The sequence below is a fragment of the Ascaphus truei genome, chromosome 5, assembly GCF_040206685.1.
Source record: "Ascaphus truei isolate aAscTru1 chromosome 5, aAscTru1.hap1, whole genome shotgun sequence".
Lineage (NCBI taxonomy): Eukaryota > Metazoa > Chordata > Amphibia > Anura > Ascaphidae > Ascaphus > Ascaphus truei.
The window spans coordinates 92,976,198-93,004,144 of NC_134487.1; the positions used below are offsets into that span (position 1 = coordinate 92,976,198).

Sequence of the window (27,947 nt, forward strand, 5' to 3'; positions counted from 1 at the left end):
GTCTATCATCCACAAACAGATGGTTTAGTGGAAAGGTTCAATAAAACCTTAAAGAGCATGTTACGGCGGGCGGTTGATAAAGATGGGAAAAACTGGGATTGTTTGTTACCGTACCTGTTATTTGCCATTAGGGAAGTTCCCCAATCATCCACAGGCTTCTCCCCGTTTGAACTATTGTATGGCCGACACCCAAGGGGCTTACTGGATATAGCCAAAGAGACTTGGGAACACGAGGTTACCCCTTACAGAAGTGTAATAGAGCATGTTGCCCAGATGCAGGACCGCATTGCTGCAGTCCTACCCATAGTGAGGGAACACATGGAGAAAGCTCAAGAAGCACAGAGGAATACGTATAATAAGGGTGCTAGGGTCAGAATTTATTTTCCAGGTGATAGGGTACTAGTTCTGGTTCCCACCGTGGAGAGTAAATTCCTTGCTAAATGGCATGGGCCATATGAGGTCTTGGAAAGAGTGGGAGAAGTAAATTATAAGGTAAGACAGCCAGGTAGGAGGAAACCTGAGCAAATTTACCATATAAACCTACTCAAGCCCTGGAAAGATAGAGAAGTCTTGTTAACCCTAGTACCCCCAGGTCCGTCAGAGAATCAAGAAACTGACCCAGAGGTTAGCATAGCTGAAACCCTGTCTGTTCATCAGAAACGAGAGGTTCAGAATTTAGTGAGAAGAAACAAAGAAATCTTCTCTATACGGCCAGGTAGAACTAGCGTAATTGAACATGACCTAGTCTCTGAACCAGGGGTCCGAGTTAACCTTAAACCGTACCGAATCCCAGAGGCCAAAAGAAAGGCTATAAGTTTAGAGGTTAAAAAAATGCTAAAACTAGGTGTAATTGAGGAATCCCAAAGTGGGTGGAACAGCCCTATAGTCTTAGTCCCAAAGCCAGATGGTACAACAAGGTTTTGTAATGACTACCGGAAACTAAACGCGGTGTCAAAATTTGATACTTATCCTATGCCCAGGGTAGATGAACTTGTAGAGAGACTGGGCAAAGCCCGATATCTCACAACCCTAGACCTAACAAAAGGGTACTGGCAGGTTCCCCTCACAGAAAGGGCAAAAGAAAAGACAGCCTTCTCAACCCCAGACGGCCTCTTTCAGTATAAGGTGTTGCCTTTTGGCTTACATGGAGCTCCCGCCACATTCCAAAGAATGATGGATAAAATTTTAAAACCACATGCTCGGTACGCTGCCGCCTACCTGGATGATGTGGTAATCCATAGTGAAGATTGGCAATCCCACCTTCCAAAGGTCCAAGCTGTGCTTGACGCAGTCCGGTCTGCTGGACTAACTGCTAACCCCGCTAAATGCACTATTGGTCTGGAGGAGGCCAAGTATCTGGGATATTCTATTGGCAGAGGTTTACTCAAACCCCAAACACTCAAAGTGGAGGCGATACAAAATTGGCCAAGACCAGTTACAAAAAAACAAGTAAGGACTTTTTTGGGGTTAATTGGGTACTATAGAAGGTTTATTCCCAATTTTGCAACTAAGGCAACCCCACTAACTGACCTCACAAAAGCAAGAGGACCGCTAATGGTAAAGTGGTCCCCCGAAACCGAACAGGCCTTTAGAAGCCTGAAAGAAGCTCTCTGTGCCCAACCAGTGTTGGTCACACCTGACTTCTCCAAAGAGTTCGTAGTCCAAACCGACGCATCTGAGGTTGGGCTGGGGGCGGTACTCTCCCAGGAGTCTCAAGGTGAGGAGCACCCCATCCTTTATTTAAGTAGGAAACTAAATCCCCAGGAGAAAAATTACTCCATAGTAGAGAAAGAGTGTCTCGCAATAAAGTGGGCTGTAGAGACGCTCAAATACTACCTGTTGGGGAGAAAATTCCGGTTGGTCACAGATCATGCACCCCTTACCTGGATGTGTCAAAACAGGGAAAAGAATGCTAGAGTGACCAGGTGGTTCCTAAGCCTACAACCCTTTAAATTTTCTGTGGAACACAGGTCAGGGCACAAACATGGCAATGCTGACGGGTTGTCAAGGATGCACTCCCTAATATCCATGGTCGCTCATCCCTCGAGGTCTGAGCTGGGGGGGAGGATATGTGACAGAAACCAGGGGATGGTAATAAATTCCGTATATAGGGCTCCCAGGATACTAGACAGTTTCTATCCTGTTTGGCCTGGGAGTGCAGCCTTATAATACATACACTCCATCCCACAGTTTGGCAAGCGCTGGAACTGAGGGATGAGAGATCCAGACCAGAGTTTGTCTGCTGCCTGATTTCTGTCACCTGTCATGCTAATTAGGAATCAGGTATGAAAGACTGATTTCCTGTTTGCTCTGGTCTCCCCACAAGAGCCAGGAGGCTGGAAGGCTGCTGAACTACAGAGGGGAGAAGCCTCTTCCCCAAACAGGTTCAATCTTTCTGTTCATTTGTGTAAGACTGCAAAAGTACCGTGTTTTGATGTTGGAAGTGGAAAAGCCACGTCCAACCCTGAGTCAGGGATATCTAAGTTAAGTTATCGCTCAGGTGAGCAGCTTTTGTTTTGATCTGTTTTCTGTTGTATGCACTGTGGCAGTCTCAGTGCCTGGGACTGAATAAACCAGGCATAGCCTGTTTAAAGGAACAGTACGTGACGCCTCATCATTTAACCTACCCTAAAAGACCGTGTTCTAACAGTCCCGGACAGACGGCGGAGCCCCGGAGTAAGCCGTTTGTCACAATATATATAAATTCTCATGACAATTTTTACTAGGATCTTTGAAGAAAAAAAAATCTAAAAATGTAAACCATGGCGTATCCATGTAAATCCCCAAATAATTTTAATCAAAAAAATAACTCACAAACATTTAAGGATATCAAATCCAAAAGGGGAGGGGGAAAATTATATAGGGATATACTTGTAGCTCGAAAGAAATGGTGTATACTGCTGCGGCCGAGTTTATTCGAGCATTTGCCCGTTCTCGGCCGCAGCAGTAACCTGGCGCACGCCGGAGGGTGCCGGGCGCGCGCCAAAGCAGCGGAAGAGCGCCCTCCGATCGGGGAGCTCTCCCTCCCGCTGCCGGGTCCGCCGGGTCCCCCGGAACCCCCTGCCACCGTCCCCCACATCGCGGGACACCAGGGCTCCCTCGGGGAGCCCTGGACGCGCGTGCAGGGGGCGCTGGCACCCGATGACGCGTGACCGCGCATCGGTGACGCGCGGCACGCCGAGGGAGTGGGGCTAGCAAGCCGGGGCAACCCCCGGTTTGCGGAACTAGCCCTGCTCGGATTAAGTGTGTCGGTAGTGTAGTATACAGAGATTCATGCATAACATTATTGCATTTATCTAGGTAATTATTCAATGCTTACATATATAACATATTAATGGAGATACAGTATACTGTACATCATAAAAATTGATGCATCTTAAATTGAGAGGAACAGATCAATGAATAAAACAGAATCAATAAATATAAAACAAAGTCATTTGTTAAATTAGAAATAGAGAGCTCATAAGAAACTATGGAGCCTATTCACTAAACAGTCAAAGTGGTTCAGTGGGCGATAAATGCCTTTATAGCGTGATACTGCCTGCTCTGCTATTCACAAAGCAGTGATAACAGTGCACTATTGCGCTACAATGAATTTTTAACGCCACATAACAGTTAGAGACAAAAAAAACGTCGTCCGTTAGGCCAAAATATGTCAAACCCGACGTTTTTTTGCCAGTAACCGCTATTCACAAAGCTGTGATAAGCTTATCGTTGTATAAAAGCTCACCATCTTTTTTCACCAGCTATAAGCTGGTGCAAAAGAGATTGAGACATGCATAAAAGCATTATTTTTTCAGCACTGGTATCAATCCTGTGGCTGACTGGGGCCTCCACGTGGTACCCACGGTTGTCTGGGGAACCCACAGGAGTCTGAGGGTTCTCGGGTGATCCCCATGGGTGTCTGGGGGCCTACAGGTGGTCCCCACTAGTGTCTGGGGGCCCTATGGGCGTCTGGGGGTCCCGGATGACCTTTGGTACAAATCCTGTGGCAAAATAAACCACATTGATATAAATACACCCCTTTCCCCCCTCCCAATGCATACAGTACATTAATGGGCACGATGGCTATTATCCAGGTATGGATAATAGTGCATTTGCCCATTTAAAATAAAGCATAAATCAGCAGCACAAAGTAAATAAAACTGGCACCTACCTCTGCCATAATGAAGGTCATCATCATAACCTTCCTTGTCCTTCGTGGGCATCAACAATACAATAAAAAAAATACAATCTAATGGTCCCTAACACCTTAATCACCTTAGTAACTGCTATAGTAATTAAGAGGTTAAGCCACCCTCACCTGCTACTCACCGACCCAACCCAGGGACACCACCCCAGCTACCCAATGCTTGGCATAGTGTTAAAGCATGCCCATATAATAGGGGCATACTTTGCCACTATAGCAATAAATGGGGAAGCTAAAAAAAAACATGCCCAAAATAAAATACATTACATAGAAAAATAACTACATTACAAATGCCAATAAACCAAATGATTGGCACAGTATTAAAGCATGTCCTTAACATATGGGCATAATTTAACACTATGGCAGTTAATGGTCAACCTAAAAAATATACAACCACCAACAATATCCAATCGAATCTAAATAATCAACAAATAAACAACAATAAACTACTAAACACAGCAAAATAACCAGCAAATACCAAATAAAAACCAGAATTAAAAATTAAAACACCAAAAAAATAATAAATAAAAGAAAACTCCAAATAAACACCATTATTAAAAAGCAAAAGACCAAAAATAAAACACAGTTAAAAAGCAAACACCAAAAACATTACAGAAATAAACAATTGAAAACACAACAAAAAATCCCATCATGTAAAACCAAAACACAAAGTAAATAGCATAAATATTTAAAAGTAAAGAATCAAAATACATTTAAAAGAAATTAAAGCAAGCATTTGCTCAAAAATGCATTGCTTGTCACTGTATTTATGTATAGGCCTAAAGGGGCATTGGCAATCAATGGGCAATTTAAAAAAATACAAATAAAAAATATATAATAAAAAAACCTGCAAAATAAAAATAACATATATTCAATTGTTTTCTTACCTTTTAGATGTCTTCATCCTCCGATTCCAGGGATCTCAGGAAGCTCTCGAACAAAGCCCGGATCCTCAACAGCCGCGGCCCTCAGGTAAAGTACAAAGTCCTTTTCTTCTCTCTTCATCTTCATCTGTTAATTGTAATCCAATTGGGGGTCTTCTTTCTTCTTATATTCATCTCCATACATCTTCATCTTCATCTATATAACCCTTACAATCCAATTGGGGGGAGATGTTGCACCTTGAGCTTCTTGCCTTCAAATGAGACTGCACAGACTTTTATATAGCCTGTGACGTCACATTTGAGTGAGAAATGGTTCCCACAACATCTGATTGGCTGGGGGTAACCATGAGATTATTATTTGGGGGAGGGCCGGGGGGGGGGGGGGTGGGTGATGTCATGTTAAGGGAGTGAAGCCAGCAAATGAGAGAGGCTGTGCTTCCTTTCCCTTTAAGATTAAGTCACCAAAACCAAGATGGCTGCTATCACATTTTACTTCAACCAATCAGATTGCGAGATGTTGTATATCCCCAATCTGATTGGTTGTAGTAAACCATGTGTCAGAGTACATTTTTGGAAAGGATGTGATGTCACTCCCTTTGGATTGGCAGGCTCCATCAAGTCTGGTAGTTACAAAGGGGCCCAAGTGGGGTGCCCCCTGATCTCAGGACCTTCTTCCTCCTTTAAACTTCTATGTCTATGCAGACATACTGGCACCTATGTAAATGCCCAGGCTGACTGCATATACATTTATACATACAGTATAAAACATTATAAAACATACTTTAATATAGTACAGACCTTGGGGAACCTTAAACCTGTGAGGTCTGGGATAATTGGGTTCGAAAACCAGGATGCTGAGGACACTGGAGAGCTCCTGTGTTATTTAAACCGCATACCCACAAATAATGCCTGCACATCAGGGAGAATTACTGGACCGCCGTTAACTTTGTCCCCCAAACTCCTGCAAACAAAAGGAATACATTTCAACCCAATCCCACCTAAAACTTACAGTCCCGAATTTTCATGTTTCTGGGACATGGGGAACACGTAAAGCCCACAAACAGGTGAGGTTTATGCTATACTTTACATGAGACTTCCATAACCCTCCCCGTCCTTATTTACAGACGGGTACCCCCCAATTATACACTATTTATGCATACTGCCGGCTACCCCAATAAGCAACACAATACACTTTTTAACCTTTGTTGCTCCCTAATATCCACCTTTAATCTCCTGCTCCCAAAGTCCCTCTCTTGCAGCTATTTCCTAACAGCGATCCTAACTATACCTGGCATCCCTAGCTTACATTCCTGCAGGGGACCTTAAAATGGGGATAGAAATACAGGAGAATACATTAGGGTGCACAACTAGACCCAAAAGCTGACACTTTAGCCCTTGACATATGGCTTCTAGAGGCAGCCAGCTGGGCGTGACCTTTATTAATGATGGCCGGCTACCCGCTACAGTCACAACCCTTACATATGAGAATAAAGACATTTAAGTATTTTACTATGTATTTTCTGTCGCATTGGATGTAGCATTGGGTATTTTTTTTACTTTTTGTGATTGCAGCACTGACGATTATCGCTGAGGGGTGTCCCATTCAGAAAAATGGACCCCCTGCATCTCTATCATAGCAGAAACTGTCCCTGTCACTACAAACTTTTTCTTGTTCATCTGCGACACTGAGGACAGTTATTCTTTCTACTGTACCTCTGTACTTTATATCTCCTTGATTAATATTAGTTATAATCCAAATGTTCAAAATGACTTTGCACATGGTTTCATTTTAGAGAAACAATCAGATTCATTTAATGATAGCACGTTCAGCTTTTCACTCTAGAAATACTACAATTGAGAATCCATAAATTGTATTCTGTTACATGATTTGGCATGGCTGATACAAAGGGTAAATATTACTCTCTTCTCTTGCTTCATTTGTATTCTTCTCCATGTATCTCAATTTCTATTTTATTAGAGATTGAGAACTGTCATACCGCAGACATGTTTAATTTGTGGTAGCAAAAGTAATGGGCAAAGAGATTTAAATGAAAAATAATGGACAGACAAAGGAAACAAAATTAAACCAAGGTGTCATCAAACTAAAGCTATTATCAAACATTTTGATGAAGCCATAATCACTAGAAAAGGAAAAAACATGAAAGAAAAACAATTCATCAGCATGTTCTGTATGCTCTTATACTTATTACAGCTCTTAGCATTAGCCAATATGTAATAGCTATTCATTAATCCATGTTGCAAACATATCATTTAAATAATTTGAGTTTCGACACAAAACATGAGATGCATTTCCTGTTTGAATCTTAAAATAGTTCATAAAAGAAAGTGCCAATCACAAATACAAAGAAATTGTAAACTGCCACAAAGTAAGCGGATGTCAATAAGAAATTGTATATGTCCTTGTAGGATATCAGCATTGTCATACAATAAGAAAAGAGATTTTTTTTTTATTCATTGTTTGAGAATACAAATTCCTAAAGGACCAATCCTAAGGTTAAAACGTATATGCTCAAATACAGAATCATTTATTGACCAATCTAAAGATTCGGCTATGAGATTTATCCAAAGAGGATACAAAAAAACTGACACACCGTATACCTTTGATAATGCATTCTTTACAAATAGATCTGATCTTTTGGCAAATAACCCAAAGTCCAAAAAGATTAACAACAATGATGCCTCTGTGAGGATTCGACATTTCGGCGGTTCTGTCCCTTTAACCCTCACCTGTCCGTCAGGATCTAGAGACACTCAAAGAGGGCATTTCAGCGGTGGTTCCCATGCGCAGTGCGCGGGCACCGTCTGTCTCCGCAGTTCACGTCCCCAGGATGCGTTCTCCTCCAGGTGGCAATGACGCACGACGCATGCGCGGTACGCACTCTCCCCGGCGTCCTGTGGTCTCTGCCCCCGACTCCACACCCGCTCTGACGACAGAGGTACGCAGCACAGTGGTCACACACGGCCCTCCCTTATCTCCTCGGGTCCCGCCCTCCGGTCTCCGCCCACGCACTGACGTGGGTGCCGTGGCACGCACTAGTGGCGTGTGACCAGGTCGCCAGTATGATGCGCGGTTTATGCGTGGGGCACACGCGCTCACTAGTGGTTCCACCCCCACTACTAATCGGCTGCACAATAGGACGCACCTGCACGATCCAGCAGCCTATCAGTGAGGCTGCCATCACTTCCTGGTTGCCTCACATTGCAGGGAGGTCCTTAATATACCCTGTCTGAGCTTCCTTTCATTGCCGAGCAAAACTTTGGTTTGTGATGCTGCATCTCACTGCTTCCAGTACCCTGCCTTGTCTGCCTCTTACCCTTGCTACGATTCTATTCCTGAAGAAGTGACAACAGCTACGAAACGCGTAGAATCTAATCAGCTTTTGGAGGACACTGTGTGTGGAGAATTGGTGCGAGGAGGTGATGGCAAGTTGCAGAGATCGAAGTGGCAGGCAGCTTCTTCCGCCCTGACTGCAGTCGTCACAGGATGTGACGTCAGCGGATGTGACACATGCGGAATGATCTCTTAGTGACTGAACTACCGGCGTCTCCCCACGAGTCACCAACGGTCCTCTCCAACGTACCATTTATTTAGTACAAATGTGAGTGCATTACTTATATGTTTTTTGTGCCACATTAAACCCCTATGTACTATACTATTGTGTGCTCTTTTTCTTTTCCACTATCCTCGGGAGGTACACTCAGTACTTTATGGACAGATCTAGCCCACCAGATATACAGCTCCAATACCACAATCATCAGAGGGCTTCCATTACAAAAGGGCTCCTGTCAGAGAGAGATGGATCTCTGATACGTCTGTAACATTTTGACCTATTGTGAGTGAGACCTATTTAGAGACTACTGTTTGCACTTATATTTTATACAGTCTGCACTATTGTATTTTCCATTTTTTCCCTGCATATCATCTTGAGAATCTGAGCGCTCCCCCTACCTGGAAGACAACACAAGATTTCTGGACCTGGACAGTCCTTTAAGGGTGTAGAGCTGCTGTTTATTCATTTGTATTTCACAATCCACTTTTATGTTTCACGTTTTTTGGGAAGGATATTTAATTCACTATATATATATATATATATATTTATATATATATATATATATATATATATATACATATGATTTTTGAGGTTCACAGTTATTATATTTTATATATTTTCATCACTTTATTAATTTCACTATTTGAAGCGCCCGGTGTCAATTTTTCATTGTTGTATCTTACCCTTGCTGCCTGACCCTGCCTTTGACCTTGGACTGCGATACTCTCCTGCACTGACCCTGGCTTTGCTATACAATGATCCTGCTCTCTCCTGCGCTGACTCTGGCTTTGGCTTTACGACGACTCTACTCTTTCCAATCCTGACCCCGGCTACGTACCCCAACGACCCTCTACCCTCTACTCCTAGACCCGGCAAATACCACGTTTACGCTGTCCTCTATAACCCTGACCCGGCTTGCAAGACCATCCTACACTCTAGACGCGCCCTCGCGGTGGTGATCGGCATTCTATATTAATTCCTACCTCAGCCCCGTGGTCGGCCTCGTTTGTGGTGAGCTACGTGTTACAGCCTCTCTGTAAAATTAGTATTTTCTCTTGTACGATTGAAGACGTTCCCATTTCTCAAATATTATGTTTGGTGTATATATTTCATAGTTATGCGATTGAAGATGTTCTCTGTTCTATTAGGATATGAAGTATTGATAGAATTGTGCGATTGAAAATATTCTCATTAATGGACTGTTTCCATTGTCTCATGTATATTTACCCATGTTCGATGGTTTATAACACTTACGGATATGGATGTGTGTACGTGTCATTCTCTCTCTCTCTCTCTCTCTCTCATTGATAAAACATCCACTTTAGCATAGCTTTCACTGCTATGCTCTCTATAAAAATAAACAAAAAACAATTATTTTATATCTCTGGAAAAGATTTATTAAATATGGACCCTTTGCATATGTATCTGTATGGATATTGTGATAATCTAATCACATGATTAATTTGCCAACCTTTTAATAATGTTTTTGCTAATAGATCTTTTCAAGATAAACGTTACATTTTTTCAAGGATGGCAAGGAAATATATGTTGTTTTGTCGATACAGAGGAGTTCACTGTTCAGTATCTTAGGAGTTGGGGTTATGTTCTTAACCCATGTTTTTCTTTATTTATTTGTTTATTTATTTTTAGTTCATTATATTTCTTTTCGATTTAAATGTCTATTACAATTTTTTATTTTCTATTTTTATTATTTTTTTATGTTTATTATATGTTTGGATGCATATCCTTTATTATGTTATATGTCTTCTTTTGAGCATATATATGCATATGTATTTTCTGTGTTTATATTTACTTTTGATTTTCTATAGGCATTTTAGGTTTGATTGTGGGGATTATGCATTAGGGCTCCCTCTAGCCATTTAGCCTCCACTTGTGCCGTGCCTTGCATGTGCACGCAGCACTTCTTGGCCTCACGTGTCTAACTCCGACGTCATTTTGCTATGTGGTGGAGGGTCGGGCCACCCGGTCAGTCATCGATCACTCAGTTCCTCCTCCGTTTTACTGCTCTGCAGTGTAGCTGGGGACTGGGATCGAGCTTGCCCGAGGCACAGCCCGCCTCCCTTGTACAGCGGGACGCCGGCTGGTTGCCGTGACAGTGTCGGGGGGCGTGGCTGTAGCGTGTCATGACGCGTGATGTCATCACGCATTGCGTGTGACGTCATCGCGTTTCTGGGCGGGCCCATTTGGTTGCGATTTTGGCGCGAATTGGGGCTGCTCTATAAGGTATTTAAATATCAATGTTTGTGGGGACATATTACTCCTTGATAAAGGGCGGATTGCCCGAAACGCATAGGAGGGTACCTACCTCTGTTTTTTTAAACTATGGAACAATAAAGTACTTGATATATTTTTATTAGTTTTTGTTGTGGGACCCACTTTGTTCAGGACTGTGCGTTGGAGTATTTTCGCTTGGATCTCTGTTATTTATAACTCGACCTAGTAGACAAGCTGGCTATCCAGTCAATAGAAGCACACATTGGGATGTCTTCATAATTGATAACTTAAAAGAACTTCATCAGGGGTCAGATGTCAGAAGTTCTGTTGATAACGAAACATGTAGGGCGAACAACAGACACTAGAGAAGGACTTTCAAGCCATGGTGTGCCTTGAGGAACTTTCAGCAAAGGATTGAGTCCCTCCTTCCTTGCAAACTCCATTGTGGACGGCCGCCACGGTTGGACCCCCAGGGAAGGATGGAGTGCTGGACTTTCATCACTGTCTGACCCAGGGTTGTCCCGATGCTTGAACCTGACTTATGTTTGTGAGTTTATTATATTTTTTAACATTTTATGTCATAAAGCTATCTGCACTATTCATGTGTCCTCTACTTTTCATGTTATGGGATTATCCTCCCCATGTTCCTGATAGACATCATCATTGATACATCTTATGAGATGGTTACTCCTAATAACCACAAAGCCCTTATCTCTTACGTAAATGTGAATGAAATATTTATTATCCTATACGAACCATTGTCATCATAGTTTTTTGCACTATATATGTGTTTTTTCCCCCTTTTATATACCCTTGGATGTGAGTGTGCTCCTGATCCTCTGTCTTCATTATCATTTATGGACTTGGATTGAGTCCACCACAGGAGCGGCACCTAATCAAAGGACTGTATTTATATCATTTTTTCACTTTCATCAGTGTGCTCACATAATTATATTCATACGGTATTTGCGCTTGATTCTTTATCCTTAACTCTCCTCCTGCCTTTCTCCACTTTTTCCTTTGTTAGAAATCCATTTATTATATACAACGTATCGATGAGAACTTATATCAAGACAATTGCATGAGAATTAAGTTTTAAGGATTTTGAATTTTTATGTAACAAAGGGAACTTAGGGCCTCATGCAGTAAGCGACGATTATGTGAAATCGGCAAGCTTATCGATTAGTCATGTTATTGGCGTTTTTCCCTCTCCGTATGCAGTAAGTGCCGAATACATTCAAAATCAACCCGAAAACAAATCCGCCCACTCTCACGATGATGAGCCGATCACACACAGGTGTATCGGCGTGCGTGGCGGGGTGCTGTTAGGTTGCACAATCACAAATCTTGCTGAATCAGGCGAAACAAGCATGTTTTTGATTGCGCGCCATATTTAAAGGCAACGTGTACTGCTAATCATTCTCTGTGTTGTTGGGAGTGAGAGAGAGAGAGAGACGCACAGAGCTGGACGATTGAACATTTGCATATTGACTGAGAGACTTGTTGTGTATTGGGTGAGCTTTGTCCTTTGTTGTTTTGTTTACTTCTTTGTCTTGTTTTATATGTGGAAGTGGGTCGTGTGATTGCCTGTACATTTATTGTCTGTTTTTTGTGAGTGCTGGAAGTATGCCCGCAAAGCGTGGGAAGAGTGATGCTGGTGGGAGTGGGAGTGCTACTCGTGGGAGTACGCGTCGGAGTGAACGTACTGTTCAGGGGAGTGATGTTGCTGGTGCACCGAGTGGTGTTGCTGGGAGTGGGAGTGCTGTTGCTGGGAGTGGGAGTGCTGTTGCTGGGAATGGGAGTGCTGTTGCTGGGAGTGGGAGTGCTGTTGCTGGGAGTGGGAGTGCTGTTGCTGGGAGTGGGAGTGCTGTTGCTGGGAGTGGGAGTGCTGTTGCTGGGAGTGGGAGTGCTGGTGCTAGGAGTGTGAGTGCTGGTGCTAGGAGTGTGAGTGCTGGTGCTAGGAGTGGGAGTGCTGGTGCTGGGAGTGCTGCTGGTGGCGCAGTTGCTGATGGGGTGGATGGTGGTGGCGTGCTTGCTGGTGGCCAGCTTTTGGAGGCTCTTCCATTGGAAGAAGGAGAGTCCAGTCAGCACCAGCCAAGCTCTGACCCTAAACCTGCTCGGAAAAAACGTGTGGAGAAGCCACGTAATCCTCGCTTCAATGACCAGGAAAATAGGGCTCTTGTCACTGGCATTCTGGAGCACTATGACAGTATATATGGACATTTAGTAGGTAAGTGTAACTTTACATTTATTATTCAAATACATGTGATCCTAGGTCATCTGAGTTTTGTTCATATGCAAATATGGGTACACAATATCTTTCTATGTTCATTAGTGTGGAAACACAGCTTTTTATCATGCCTTACAAGGACAAATAAACACAGGCGGTCAATTTGCCAGAACTGCATACAATATGAATGCAACCTTGCTTACATGTATAGGTTTAGTAGTGAATGCTCATGTGCTGCACATATTACACATAAAACAGCATGTTTGCTATCACTTGGAACAGCTAGCAGTGTAGGAAACTGGTGCTTATATTATTATTCATTTACCTCATATCTTTTATATGTTTTTCAAGGGCGGACAAGTGCAGCAAGCAAAAAAGAAATGTGGGACACAATAGTCATTGGTGTCAATGCCTGTGGGAATAGTGTCAGGGACAAGTATCATTGTCGGAAAAGATTTGATGATATTAGGTCCAAATTGAAAAAGAAAATACAAGACCAACGCGTGCATGCTACTGGCACTGGAGGTGGGCCCACACCACAACGTCTCATATTGACTCCATTGGAGGAGCTGCTTCGGCCAAAATTACTTACCGTCGTCGTGGAAGGCTTGGCTGGTGACCGTGACATTGGAATTTATCCGTCACAATTTCCAGCAGGTGATAAATATTACTGTACTAGGCGTGTCGTTGCTTACAGTTATTTTGCATATTTACACTGCTTTTTATACTGTCTTCACAATATAAGCATACCTGCATCTATATATGTATATGTCTGATTCTGTATATATATATCTCAAAATAGACATATATGTAGTAGTCCTACTAAAAGCAGTAACTAATATAGCACGTGCCATTGCGTGCTCATTTACATGTGAATTCCCAAAATGCATAGCTGCAGTGGAAGCAATTGATGGTGGGCGAAGATGGGGAACAACAGGGTAGTACACGTGTAACACATGTTCATGAGAAATTATTAGTAGCTACAGGTACAGAACAGAAATATGTATCATATTATTGTGTATTTTATTGATTTTACTCCGACAAACATGACATTACTGCCTATTTTAAGCATGCATCAAAGAAATTGCATGTAACGGCCTACAAACATCACTGGCACTAACACATCTATAGTTGCTTATGAAAAGGTCCATTTTTGCTTTATGTCATATACAGACAGCATAATGAGGCACACGTATCATATGTTATGTCATTGTTTTCATAACTTAAACACTGCAGATGACTACTTAGCTCATCTACCATTGTGTTAAAGCAGCTGCAATTAATATCTCATCACAGCATACACTTCAACAGAGGGGGTGGGGTTCAGCACACACACTAATTACAGCCTCATTTCACGGTCAACTTAGTTCACACCATTTGCACCTGTTTCAAGTCATTGAAAGGTGTGGCTGATTAGGCTTTTTGGGGAAGGGAATACCTTTCTTACAACCTGAATAGCACAACTGAAGTTAATCACACTCATTGGAAAGCTTAACTCTAGCTACTAAATGCCCCAACAACTCATTACTTATCAAAGCGTACGTCACACATTAGTTCACTCATATCTATAGTTGAACTACTATGAAAGACACATTATCACACACTGCATGTGTTGTCTTGTTGAGTCACAGCCACATTCAGGTGTGCCACATCTTCGATTAATGTACCACACATATCCTCTACCAAAAACAACACTTTTTGCAATATGACCACCTTCATGATAACCATTGTGAATGGTCATCTCATGATAGTTATGTACATTATGATACTGATATCACTACACAACATATGATTTTTATGTACTCATTTAATCTATTTATCCTCACGCATTACTGCAGAAACATAGTATGTTGTATGTTAGGGAACTCAAAAATTCTAAGTACACAGGCATGTACAGTGTTATTACAACTATTTATGTTCACTTTCACACACATTTTCGGTTAAGGAACTGATGTTGTTAGTTAATCATAAATACAGAACATACAATAAGTGTTTGTTCAATATTTACACATGTAAATGTAAAACTTATGTTATTGTTATATATAGTTGCCCCTGGAGGACATGTGTCACCTGAGATGGAACAAGTGTCTTCACCTGGGTCAGCCAGCTCAACACTACTAGAAGGTGAGTGTATCATTTGCTGGCCATATAATATGTGCTCTTCTATATGTTATGTTGTCATGTGCATTATTTGTTTTGCACATCTTCTTTAAATAGGATTACTTAGTGTCAGTGAAAATTAAGTGTAAGGCAACATGTATTGTGTTAGTGATGTTAATTATCATGTAGGACTTCTGAGTTTAGAGCAACTTTTCATTCATTCATATTTCATACTGAGTCCAAACATTATTCGTAAGTCAAGGTAGTTTTTAATGAGGTTATAAAACGTATGCTAACATGTTAGGTGTTACTTAGGACACAGTACAATTACATAGTAACACAGCATACATTAACATGCCATTTAATAATGTGTACATTTCTTTTTAGAACATCATGGTGATGAGGATGATGAGTATGATGAGGATGACGCCACAGAAGAGACTGAAATACAATCATGTGACCATGAAGAGGTGCCAATAGAAACTGTTGTACCGCCAAATCGTCCATCAACTTCCACATACGATGCAATTGTAGCTTCAGAGGGAAAAATAGTGGACGCAGAAAATCGTCGCCATTCAGACATGATGACAGTGCTGGAAAGGATGATTGGACTGCAGGAAGAAACAGTATCACAATTGGCACATCTCCACAGAGTCTTCATTGAAGTGCCTAAACAGTTGCAAAAAATCAACACCTCATTCGAAGCATTAGTTGTTCAGCAAACACAAGCTAATTACTGGAGAATGACTAATGTACCACAATTCAACACCTCCCAGCCAGGATCTGTTCATGCAGGTCAGTTTTCACCACATTCATCTGATATTCATTCACCAGGCCCAAATGTTACCGGTCAAGTAGCAGACATTGCTGTGCAGGTTCCTGATGACATCCTACCGCTGCCATCTGTACAAATTCAGCAGCAGACACCTACAAAGGAGGCGACAAAAACAAAACAAGACACACATGAAACAGACCAACCATCACTTGTGCAGTGTCTACCAACTTGCTCACATGTGTCACTGGGCACAAGCCCTGTCCGTGAACAGTCACTACCCAAAAGCCCTGTAGGTGAGTCGCTGCCCAAAAGCCCTGTAGGTGAATCGCTGCCCAAAAGCCCTGTAGGTGAGTCGCTGCCCAAAAGCCCTGTAGGTGAGTCGCTGCCCAAAAGCCCTGTAGGTGAATCGCTGCCCAAAAGCCCTGTAGGTGAATCGCTGCCCAAAAGCCCTGTAGGTGAATCACTGCCCACAAGCCCTGTAGGTGAGTCACTGGCCACAAGCCCTGTAGGTGAGTCACTGGCCACAAGCCCCGTAGGTGAACAGTCACTGGCCACAAGCCCTGCCCGTGAAGTGCCAGAGGCCACTCAAAGTGGCTCTGTTGTGCCTAAAGTTGGTGGCAAAAGAAAAAGGAAAATTCAAGAGACAACAAGCAGGCCTGTTACTCGCTCGCAAAAGGAACAAAAAAAATAAATGTTATAATTCAGAAAATATGTGTTTGGCCTTGTTTTGTTGACTTCAGATTATCTAATTACTATTGTATGTATGCTGAAGACTGTGTTGTTTCCAAACTTTCAACTATGTTCTTGTACACGTGAAGTTTTGGAAATGTTAACACTCATAATTAATTGTGTTATAAATATTTATGTTGTAATCGTCTGTTCAGTAATGGTCCACCAGGAGCCAGTTGCTAAGTTTAGAGAAGCTGCCATTGACTTTGCAGCAAAACATTGCATTTGGGTGTGTTAATTGATGTAAGAATTGCATATGCATATTAGTCACATGCAATTATTAAAACACCTAAGTAAGTGCAAACATCTTTCTTGTACGTGTACAGCAGGATTATGTGTAAATTATTACTTACCTTTGCCTTGCTTGGCCATTGTAATTTTGTCCTTTAATCAGTTGTGTGTTCGTTTCTATAACATCTCAGAATGTATAATAATATATATACACACACACACACACACACTGAGTGAGTGTGAGTGTGAGTGTGAGTGTGTGAGTGTGTATATATATATATATATATGTATATATGTGTATATATATATATGTGTGTATATATATGTATATATGTGTATATATGTGTATATATGTGTATATATGTGTATATATATATATATATATATATATATATATATATATATATATATATATATATATATATATATATATATATATATATATATATATAGTACTATATAAACTGGTATACACAAACTAATACACTTCATGCTTCCTTGTGAAAGCACACTATTTTAATAATACAGGCCTAATGTTTGAGAAATATCCTAAGTATGAGACTCTAACAGTATTGTGCTTAAACAAATGTTTATTACTTAATTCAATCATGTTTCTCACCATTTAAATAGGTTTCATACAAGGTATACTTAATGCCATCAATGTTGTGTGTACTCCTGCAATATAAAAAAAAAAAAAAAATATTATATATAAATATATATATATTTTTATAAGAGATATATTTATATATATATATATATATATATATATATATATATATATATATATATATATATATATATTTTTATAAGAGATATATTTATATATATATATATATATATATATATATATATATATACACACGTATTTAAACTCATGCAGACAGGGAGTTAACCAGACTTTCACATACACACAGAAATGTAAGCGGGGAAAAAACATTTCTTTTTGCAGGTGTGTTTTTACTGATATGCCTGGCTAAGAAATATTTTCACACACTGGTCTTTGTTACTTTTCAAAAAAACACTATGTGAACGCATTCACAGTCTAGGGATGTTTTTCACAAACGAGATAAAAGAAGGAGAAATGTTTCTCCCACAGTCCCATATCACGAACCACAACTGTTAACCCAATTAGACAACCAAATCCAATTGGCGTTTGAAATAAGGAGTCAAAGTAGTTACTTTTGTTGACCTTGACAAGGAAAAACAGGAGTTTGTTAGCCATTCAGCACATTCATTTTGATGAGCAAATAACACAGACCTGCACACAGCTTTTGTGCTACTCAGACATGGCTGATGAATTCGTTAACAATATTAATCCCCTTTTAGGGTATAAGTACATGATCTGTGAAGCCATCTTGAACAGTCGCGGACAGAAAGCAAGCACACGCCAAATCGATGATTTCATTCGAGCAAAATATCCTTATTACCAAGACCGTAAGCATGCACGGAATTTTAATTCCTCAATAAGATTCACTTTATCAAGTAATGACTTTTTTGAACGTGACCAGGATAAGCTACAACACACCTATGGTTTCTGGAAGATTGCCCCGGAAAAACAATTTATCCTGAAAGACGGCACTTATATTGTCGTGAAAGGCATATTTATTCCTAATGGCAATAGCAATGTATCCGCTACTACTGATCCGTTTGAATCGATACGTGCTGCAATATCTGCAGCCTCCATTCCTGAAACCCACATTGTACAAGAACAAAAGTACTATGATTATGTACCAAGCCTTTCAGCTGAAATTGCATTGGAATGGGAACCGGAAGAAATGAACCTACCTCCCGACCAATTATTTGAAGAAAGCAGTGGCGATTCCTATGAGCGCATCCTGGAGGAGATATGTGCCATACTGGATTCAGCGGTTGGGTTAAGCGTGGATGAAAATGGCTTGCATTTCTGGAGCGACCAGTTGCAGCCAGGCGAAGAGTTAATTCTAGAAGAATGGTAAATATAACAATCGTTATGCGTTGACTCTGCGTTTAAATTTTTTTTTTTTTTGTAACCACCATTTTCACTTTCAATGCGTGGATACAGCGTAACATTGCAGACTGCATAACATGTAGCGATCACAAACAAATTGTTTCCTAATACAATATAGTAGGACCTGAAAGAGTAGTACACATTGCTGACGGAATAAATATACGTACTTTCCTATCCCTTTAAACATATTAGCAACATTTTACCATTACTCTAACACATACCTGTTTTGTTATCATGCAACATCTACAACATTGAAAACCGGGTCCACCACGTATGACGTGGGACCCTTGTCATGGGCCAAGGCGTCCTTAAAAAGGATTAGTGATGTAAGTCCCGCCCCCAAGCGACGTGCGCGCCTCAAAGCCTATTGGCTGTCATGTTTTGTTATAGTAACGGTAACTGCAGTGTGTGATGCGTGCGGCTCAGTGTTTGTAGGCGTACCCTGGGCGTTAGCCGAATGTTAATTGAGTGGGAGGAGTGTTAGCGTGCGTTTCACGCTGGCTTAACATGACGTCACACGTATTGCATTTGCGCATTGTGTTATCGGCCGTGCTTTCTGTTCAAACACGTCTGTTTAAAAAGAATACAGATGTACTCGTTTAGAACGAATGTAGTTTCGTCTTCATTGTATTTGAAATAAAGATGTTATGTTTACTGGTATTTTCAACATGTATTGAACGCACAACGTACGCTTTGTTTTGCGCATGCGCTAACAGTTAGTGGAGCCAAGCGTGAAGTGCGTGCGCACACAAAGATGTGCGCGCACATCTTTCAGTATACAGGCAACGTTCACTTCTTATACATAGTTATGCCTGCTACAAATTTAAAGAAACATTACATACTGATGAACAGTTTTACTTCTAACATATAAGTGACTGACGTGTGTATGTACACAATCATATAGAGCTGCGTAACGCGTTGTCACGGATGCATATCTAGTAAGGTGCCATCTTTGACCATCATGTGTTTGCTGTATTTCAGAGATGTCGGGGAAGATACAATCGGATCAATGTATGATTTCAGAAGAGTCTACCTTTATATGAGATGATTGTGAGGAGGAGCCACCGACTACTATACTACATATGGAACTAATTTTATATTGCTTGCAGCGCTTATTAACAAACAATTAAAAATGTGATACCCTTATGCCTATATTGCATAAGCACTTAATTAACATAATGATGTTGCAAAAGAGTGCCTCGTGAATTTTTCTTGAGTGTTCTTTAATGACTACTAACATTTTATGACATGGTGTGTTTTATATATAACAACCATTCCCACTCTGCTAACACATTTGTGTATTCTAATATGTAATGGAACGTATGACTGTCGAAACTATGTAACAATAATAATAATAATATGAGCATGTTCATGTATAGGGCTGCTAGTTGTACGCAGCGATTTACAGACACATGTTTCAGCCTGAGGTCCCTGGCCCGTGGAACGTACAAATGTTTTTTTGCCGCATGAGGCACAGGGAGATAAAGTGACTTGGCAAAGGTCACAAGGAGCCCACACCGGGAATTGAACCAGACTCCCCTGCTTCAAACTATCAGTGCCAGTGTGTGTCTTTACTCAGTGAGCCACTCCTTCTCCCAATGTAAAGGACACTTACAACCAAGTAGCCATTTATTTTTAAAATCTCTTGTTACATGGGTATGTAGATAAAATGGTTTGGGACTGTAGCAAATAATGTTACTGGCCAGATGTTATGGTCCCCTCCAATGCATGATGTTCTGAATATGACATCACCATCATGTTATGAAGTACGTTTCTGTGTATATTTCATTAACCTAACTAACTATAGTTTACTGTGTTTATTAATCGTTTAGAAATACATAGTATAGTCAATATGATGATATAAGCTACCATAATAAAGCTGGTGTTATCATTTGTCGGTGTTATACATGGATCCTACACCAATTGATAGAGACACAAACAGTTGTCTTAAAAAGTGTGTCTATGCTAGTGATGAATGTGCTCCCGTAAGTAAACAAATAAGTACAGTTATCCCCTTTTCTCCAACCACCTCTATATTACATTAATGGAAATTATAAGGAAACATACATAAAATGTGATGAAATGTGAGTAATCATTTTGTAATACAATGCACATGAAAGCTCAAGAGTAGCTAAATGCATATACATGATACAGAAAGTACATATATGTAACATTTGTGTTTAAACCAATATGTTGGGTTTTTAGTTCCAATAATTATAGGAAGATTGAGGTAGCCACATCTTATGAGAGATGTCAGCAAATATACATACCATGATCAGTCATACTGGAGATATACCTATAATGCAAAGGAACAATATATAAATTGCAAACATTGACATGCCATCTTCAGTACCGTAAACAACACAGCAAAGTGTGTATTTGGTGTTAAATGTACAACACCATGTATATTTCATGACATTCAAAATGTAAATCAGCCTGGTGTACACATCATATGGATGTACATGTTACACTGCACCAATAACATTGTATGTAAGCATACTAGAAGCATGAATGATTATGGGCATAATATGTGTTTTGTCTTAGCATAAGGAATAACACAATGCTACAATATTATTGCTTTGTTACCCAAGTTGTATTCACATACACACAACTAAAGTACAATTGAAGAGGGATTATATAACCTGTGCAACAATAACATACCGGTGCCACATCCCTTTGTGCACACAGCAGAGAAAAGAAAGGTGTGCAACCCATATTCATCTGTGTCCTAACAGAAGGTTATATAAAGAAACATTATTGTTAATATAACATAATTAAACTATAAAAGTAGTACTAGGAACATATGAGTTTGTACTTACAAGAAAAAAATGAATTGATGAGATTCTGTCGTGTCTGGCCACCACTGGCTGTTTGTTCATTTTCAGCAGCTACATGGGTGGGATGCTCGTCTACCAAAGCCTCAGCTAGGTCTGACTGTACATTGTGCCTGAGTGCAACATTGTGCAAAATGCAACAGGCAAGGATAATATCAGACACTTTTTGAGGCTTGTATAGAAGAGCCCCACCAGTTCTGTCCAGACACCTAAACCTGGTCTTGAGTAGGCCAAATGTCCTCTCTATAACAGATCTTGTAGATATATGGGCTGCATTGTACCTGTCCTCTGCTTCAGTTTGAGGGTTTAGCACCGGAGTCAAGAGCCACGGCCTAATTCCGTATCCTGAGTCACCTATAATGAATGGAGCACACATAAGCTGACATTAGTGATCAAATTGTACAATGCCAACATTCCTAAATCAACATGTGTTTTGTGTTAGAACATGTAAATATGTACTCACCCAGCAGCCAACCAGGTTCAAAATGTCCCTCTTCGAACGCATGGAAGACTGAAGAGTTCCTCAGGATAGAGGAATCGTGACTGGAACCAGGGAACTTGGGTACCACATGCATTATCCTCATCGTCGCATCACATACCACCTGTACATTGAGTGAATGGTAGTGCTTCCGATTGCGGTACACATGCTCACTCTGACTAGGTGCAATCAAAGCAACATGTGTGCAATCGATTGCACCCAGCACACATGGTATCCCTGCTATATTATAAAAGCCAGTCCTGACTTCCAGCCACTCTGTCGCCTCTGTAGGAAAATGAATATAATTCCTAGCGCGTCTATTGAGTGCATAGAGAAACTGGGTCAAGGCCCGCGAGAATGTAGATTGCGAGACCCCGCCCACTATGCCCACAGTTGTCTGGTATGACGCGGAAGCAAGATAATGTAATGAGCACAGCATTTTAACAAGCCCAGGGACTGCACGACCTCTGGCTGTGAAAAAATCTAAATCCCCCCTTATCTCCTCATAAAGAGCTAAGATTGCTGCTGAACTCAAACGATAGCGACTTACAATCTCCTCCTCACTCATCCCATCTAACAGGGTTCTCTCCCTGTACAGACGCGGACGAGGCACAAGTTGTCTCCTCTGTCTTCTCCTCTGATCTCCTGTCCCTCTACCTGTCCCTCGGCCTGTCCCTCTCCCTGTCCCTGTCGTATCCGCGTCACTGTCACTGTCCCTCGGTGTGTCCCTACCTTGCCCTATATGATTCTCTTGATCATCAAGCATGTCATAGAAAAGAATGTTCCTGCGTCTCCTAAACATTCGCAACATTTTGAAATGAGTAGCTGTGAATGAGCAGGTAATGTGCGTCCTTTAAATAGGTATGTGATGATGTCAGGTGACATAGTAAAATGCAAGGTGTTACATTAACATAATAAAGTACTTCTGTGGCAAGCTGTGTGCACTTGTTGTTCTAAGTATTTGTTGTGTGTATTCTGCAGGGAATGATGATATTTGGCAATGATGTGACGTGAAGCTTTGTACAAAGATTGCTTGCAAATAAATAGTTGCATGTGCAATGCATGTAACACTTGTGAACGCAAGAGTCAGTCATGTAATGAGACAAAAAGGCTGAGATTGACGTGGGAAAAGTTTTGTGTAACATGTGTAATTATCCATGTTATTGTGACATGTTGGCAACAATGAATAGTCGTGTGCATATGCATGCATTTGTGTAAGGAGGATAGTTGGTATAGAATGAGTTTACAAGGTGTCCCAATGATGAATTACTGTACATGTGTGTATAAGTTAGGTTGAAGTGCTTGTAATGCAACGGTTACAATGTAAACATGCAATGTGATTGAGCGTCCAATAAGTGACGTCATGAAAATAGGGAGGACCCAAAAGTATATGTAAACATGAGAATACAGATGTACATGAACGTTTAAAGATGCGTGTCACATTACAAGCATTGTGTAATGTAAAGGAAGATGAATATACTGTGTATGTGTGACATGTGTGACATGTGTGACATCATGTAAATAATTGTCGCTGAGTTGAGTAAAATGTGTGATATGATGTGAGGTTCTCCTTTAAGAGTGTAGTATAGTATTTTCCCTTGCCACATCATCACATGATGAGTAATGTGACCCGCAAATGCTGCAAACATGTAAAAGTCGAATGTTATGCAAATAAGACACATCAGCTGTGACACAATGCAGGGAATGCCCCCACACTGTAATGCAAATCCCCCTTGTATTGTGAGCAATGAAACGTAAACAGTACTATACTGTTATACGTCCCCGCTCCATTGACTTCCATTGATGTACAGAAGATGTTTTTTTTCTAAGTGCCGTTCCGGCAGCCTTAGCGATCGTTCTCCCGTCCAAAATGCCAACTTTAGTTGGCGGGAGAAATCGGCCATAACATCTCAATTTCGTAGTGCCGATCAGCCCCGATAAGCTGTTTTTTTTTGTTGAATCCAGCCGATTTAAAAAAGTGGCGATCAGTGTCGAAAACAGGCTTATCGGCAGGCGACTGGCCATAACCAAATTATCGGCTCCGAAACCTGGCGATATGAAGCACTTATCGGCGCTTACTGAATCTCAAACCCAATTTTGGCTATAACATGGCCATATTTCCCTTATCAACGCTTACTGCATGAGGCCCTTAATCCCAAATTAGGCTTTTGACTTATTACAGATGTTGGGGTTGTCTTAGAATAATGTTTCAAGGCCTTGCAGGAAATCAGGCTCTGCAGTAGTCATGCTATAATGGCTTTTTATCACCCATAAACAGTCAGTGAAAAAAAAGTCGTACGATAGGCCAAAAAATGGCAAACCTGCCGTTTTTTGCCAGTAAACTCTATTCACAAAACAGTGATACCTTTATCAAAAAGTATGTGAGTTTACGCAGCACTCCACTAGAGATAAAGTATCTCAGTAGATAAATAAATGATCAGGTGCGCGGGAACAGAGAGGGACCCCTGGTTCCCTCAGAGTAATAACTAAATAGATATTATGGTTCCCAGCACTCAAAAAATGAAAAAATAAGTCAAAGACATCACTAGAAAACTAACAGTAATGTATTGAAACAATATATGTATAACATAAGCCAACCGTATTGTAGACTAGGAGGGAGCCTAACATGAAAAAAGAGGGCAAAACAAAAAATCACAAGTCTGGAGAGGGGGGGAGGTGGGGGGAAAAACGTGGGGCATAACAACCATAGGGGAAAAAGAAAATTCATTAGAGACACTGACACCCCATAAAGGGGCCTGTATCTCGGGAAGCAGGGTGTCCTCGGACATCACATCAACATGGTTCTGTTCGGAGACCCCATGCTCATCTACACTAGTATTAAAATTTATATTAAAAAAGCTTCATTACTTTAACGGCTAGCCGCTAAGGTAATGAAGTTCCTGGAAATGCATATGTATTGCATGGGATTCATACCGGGGTCCTCCGATGCTGATATTAATGGGTATCAGCTCTGGAGACTTCTGGCATCAATTTGATGCAGGAAAAAGGCTTTTTTTTCTAAGTCCTCTCTTGCCGACTTCCCTGCAGTTCTCCCAAACCTCACGCCAACTTTTCCTGGCATGAGGATTTTGGGAGAAACTCGCCATTCTAGAACCGCGATTATCCTCGACAAACTAAATCGAGGCTACTAGAATTGCACAAGTTTCAGAACCTGCCAATAAGTGACTTATCGCCGCTCACCCGGTGATCTGTTTTGGACGGCTGAAAAAATGGGCAATGTATGCCTTTATCGCCCACTTATCTAGGTTTACAGAAAAGCAGTAGGCATTTTGGGCTAAAAGGCCTCGATAATAGTGTTAGTGTTACCAGACTCACGGAGTTGTACCATTGTGGGATTTAATGGGCCTGGTAGTACATCTGCTACATTGGTAAATTATATTTCTTTAGAAATACCAGGTTGCTTGAAAACTAAAATTAATATATGGTACAGTGATGGCGCTGAAAATATCATTGGTACAGATGTGAATCAAAAAAGAGGATGGATTGTTGATTTGGGAAATTAGGTTATTTGGAAAGATTTTAAAGGGAAAAAGCATGTGTTAATTGAGCCTTCTGAACATGGACATGTAGGGAGTGTTTGTCCAGTGAAAATGGTCACTAGTAAGTTTCAATTTGCTGATATCAGTGATATTTTTTGTCTCAAGCAGGTTGTGCACATTTTTCAAAATTGTAGTCACAGGAAAAAAATGATTGTGACAGATTTAAAAATGTAATGGTTGATGTGAAAGACCACATCCATATTAATGTCAGTACAGATTGCCAGAAGAAGCAATGGGTTAAATTTGCAGATATTAGTCCAGCACATAAGAAAGGACAAGATTTTTTCACTGAAGGGAATGCAATAGTTGATTCTTTGGCTAAGGAAGAGGCGTTAACAGGAGAAAATGTAGTGATTACAGAGACTAGTGCCATAGCGACATTCTAGACACAAAGATACGCAATTCCTGTCCTTTATAGATAAACAGGCAAAGGATATGTCCATTGATATTTCTCAGGTTGATTTTAAACCTTCCTTTATTCATAAAAATGAGACACCAAATCATGACCAGAATGGGGAACTGCGTCTCATAGTCCCAAAACATTTAAAGGTATTTTTTACTCGTTACTCATCATGAAAGTTTGGCTCACATAACCTTGGGGAAGAATGGGTTAAAATATGCTTTGATTGTGGTAGATATCTTTTCAAGGTGGGTGGAAGGCATTCTAGTCAGAAGGGATGATGCAATTACTACAGCACGAGTATAGTGGGATCATGCTCTTTCCAGATGGTTTTTCCACACATTCTTGGATCAGATAGGGGTACTCATTTCACAGGTCAGGTAATGAAAGCTACATGTGACATTTTGGGAATTGCTTCCAAGCTAATTTGGAAGGACCTTAAAACATAATTGATATTATGGGACAAGTGATTTTATGCATGTAAAGGTTGGATGATTCTGTACGTAACAAATGTAGACAGCAGAGTTTTTGAGTCCAAATGGATCAATGGAAATTTATACAGTATGTTTCAAAATAATGATATTGCATTGTATTTTTACAGATCATAGGTGATTATATCATGGAAGACGGATGGTATTGAATAATTGGATGCAAGAAGAATCAACACAAGCAACGTGATGATAAAAAACAATTCAACAGCAAATGGTGTATTTTGATCTACATCCTGTCAATCTTGACAGTGAGTGTCGCTATCGCCATCACTTATGGAACTGAACATTTTTTTCATTTCATTACGAAATAAGAACAATGGGACTATTAGTAATATGGAAAAGGGTATTAAACAATGGTTTAGAGAAAACATTAGTAATACTAGTAGAAATAAAAGAGGGTTAATGGAAAGATTCCAAGGAGGAGTGGGTACATTAAGAAGCATAGCTAACAGCATGGATATAAATTCTTTAAAATCTTATCTAGAAACCGCAGGGTTAATGGGAGGTAAAGGAATACATGTTCAGAGAGGTCTGAATCAAATTTTGAAAGGCATGATTATAAGAACTGCCTCAGTAATAGGATCTTTTGTTCTGCATCTCCAAAAATCAACTCTAGCTCTTATAAATGGTGAAGAAGAACCTCAAGTAGCCAGAGCTTGTTTGGAGGTACAGATTGAATATTCCACTAATTGTAAAGTGATGGCATAGGCTTTGCAAGGTGGGGTTACACCACAAGGACACAAACGAAGTTTGCCAAAGGGGTATGTATTTGCTCTAAATCACACAGATCTATGGGTGAATCAATTATTAGATTATAATATCCAGTACCCTGATTTTGTTTTTGACACACGACAGGAAAGCTTGAACAAGTAGATGTTTCTGCTTGTGTACATTTTACAGAAAGGTAAGGTATGTGTACAGTAATGACAGATAAGGAAATAGTGAAAGCTTTCTTTTCTATGTGTACACTTTCTGAGATTTTATTAAAGGGTTTGTGTTGTATTGAGAAAAAACAAATAGGAATATATTTACATGGAATCCAGATCAATATATATCAAAGATTCTCTCAAGAGATGTAAATGTAGTTTCATTTCAATTTAATATATCCCAGATAAATGAGTTACCTTGGGAGAAATGGACTGATGAAATTAAGATAGAGAAAAGTTTGTTTGAAATGTTACAGAAACAGTTAAAGGAAGCAGAAATTATTTTTCAACATGAACGGTTATTAATTGAAAGAAATAGAACATAA

At 40.5% G+C, this 27,947-nt stretch overlaps 1 protein-coding gene across 1 annotated transcript; it reads left to right on the plus strand.

Annotated features, from left to right (window-relative positions):
* The first annotated feature begins 4,064 nt into the window (after positions 1-4,064).
* On the plus strand, positions 4,065-27,947 carry LOC142494656 (uncharacterized). Its single transcript, XM_075599089.1, has 7 exons — positions 4,065-4,079; positions 5,084-5,161; positions 8,385-8,517; positions 15,157-15,234; positions 15,598-16,440; positions 26,223-26,353; positions 27,807-27,947. Exons 1-7 carry the CDS (start codon positions 4,065-4,067, stop codon positions 27,945-27,947), a joined length of 1,419 nt encoding a protein of 472 aa, XP_075455204.1.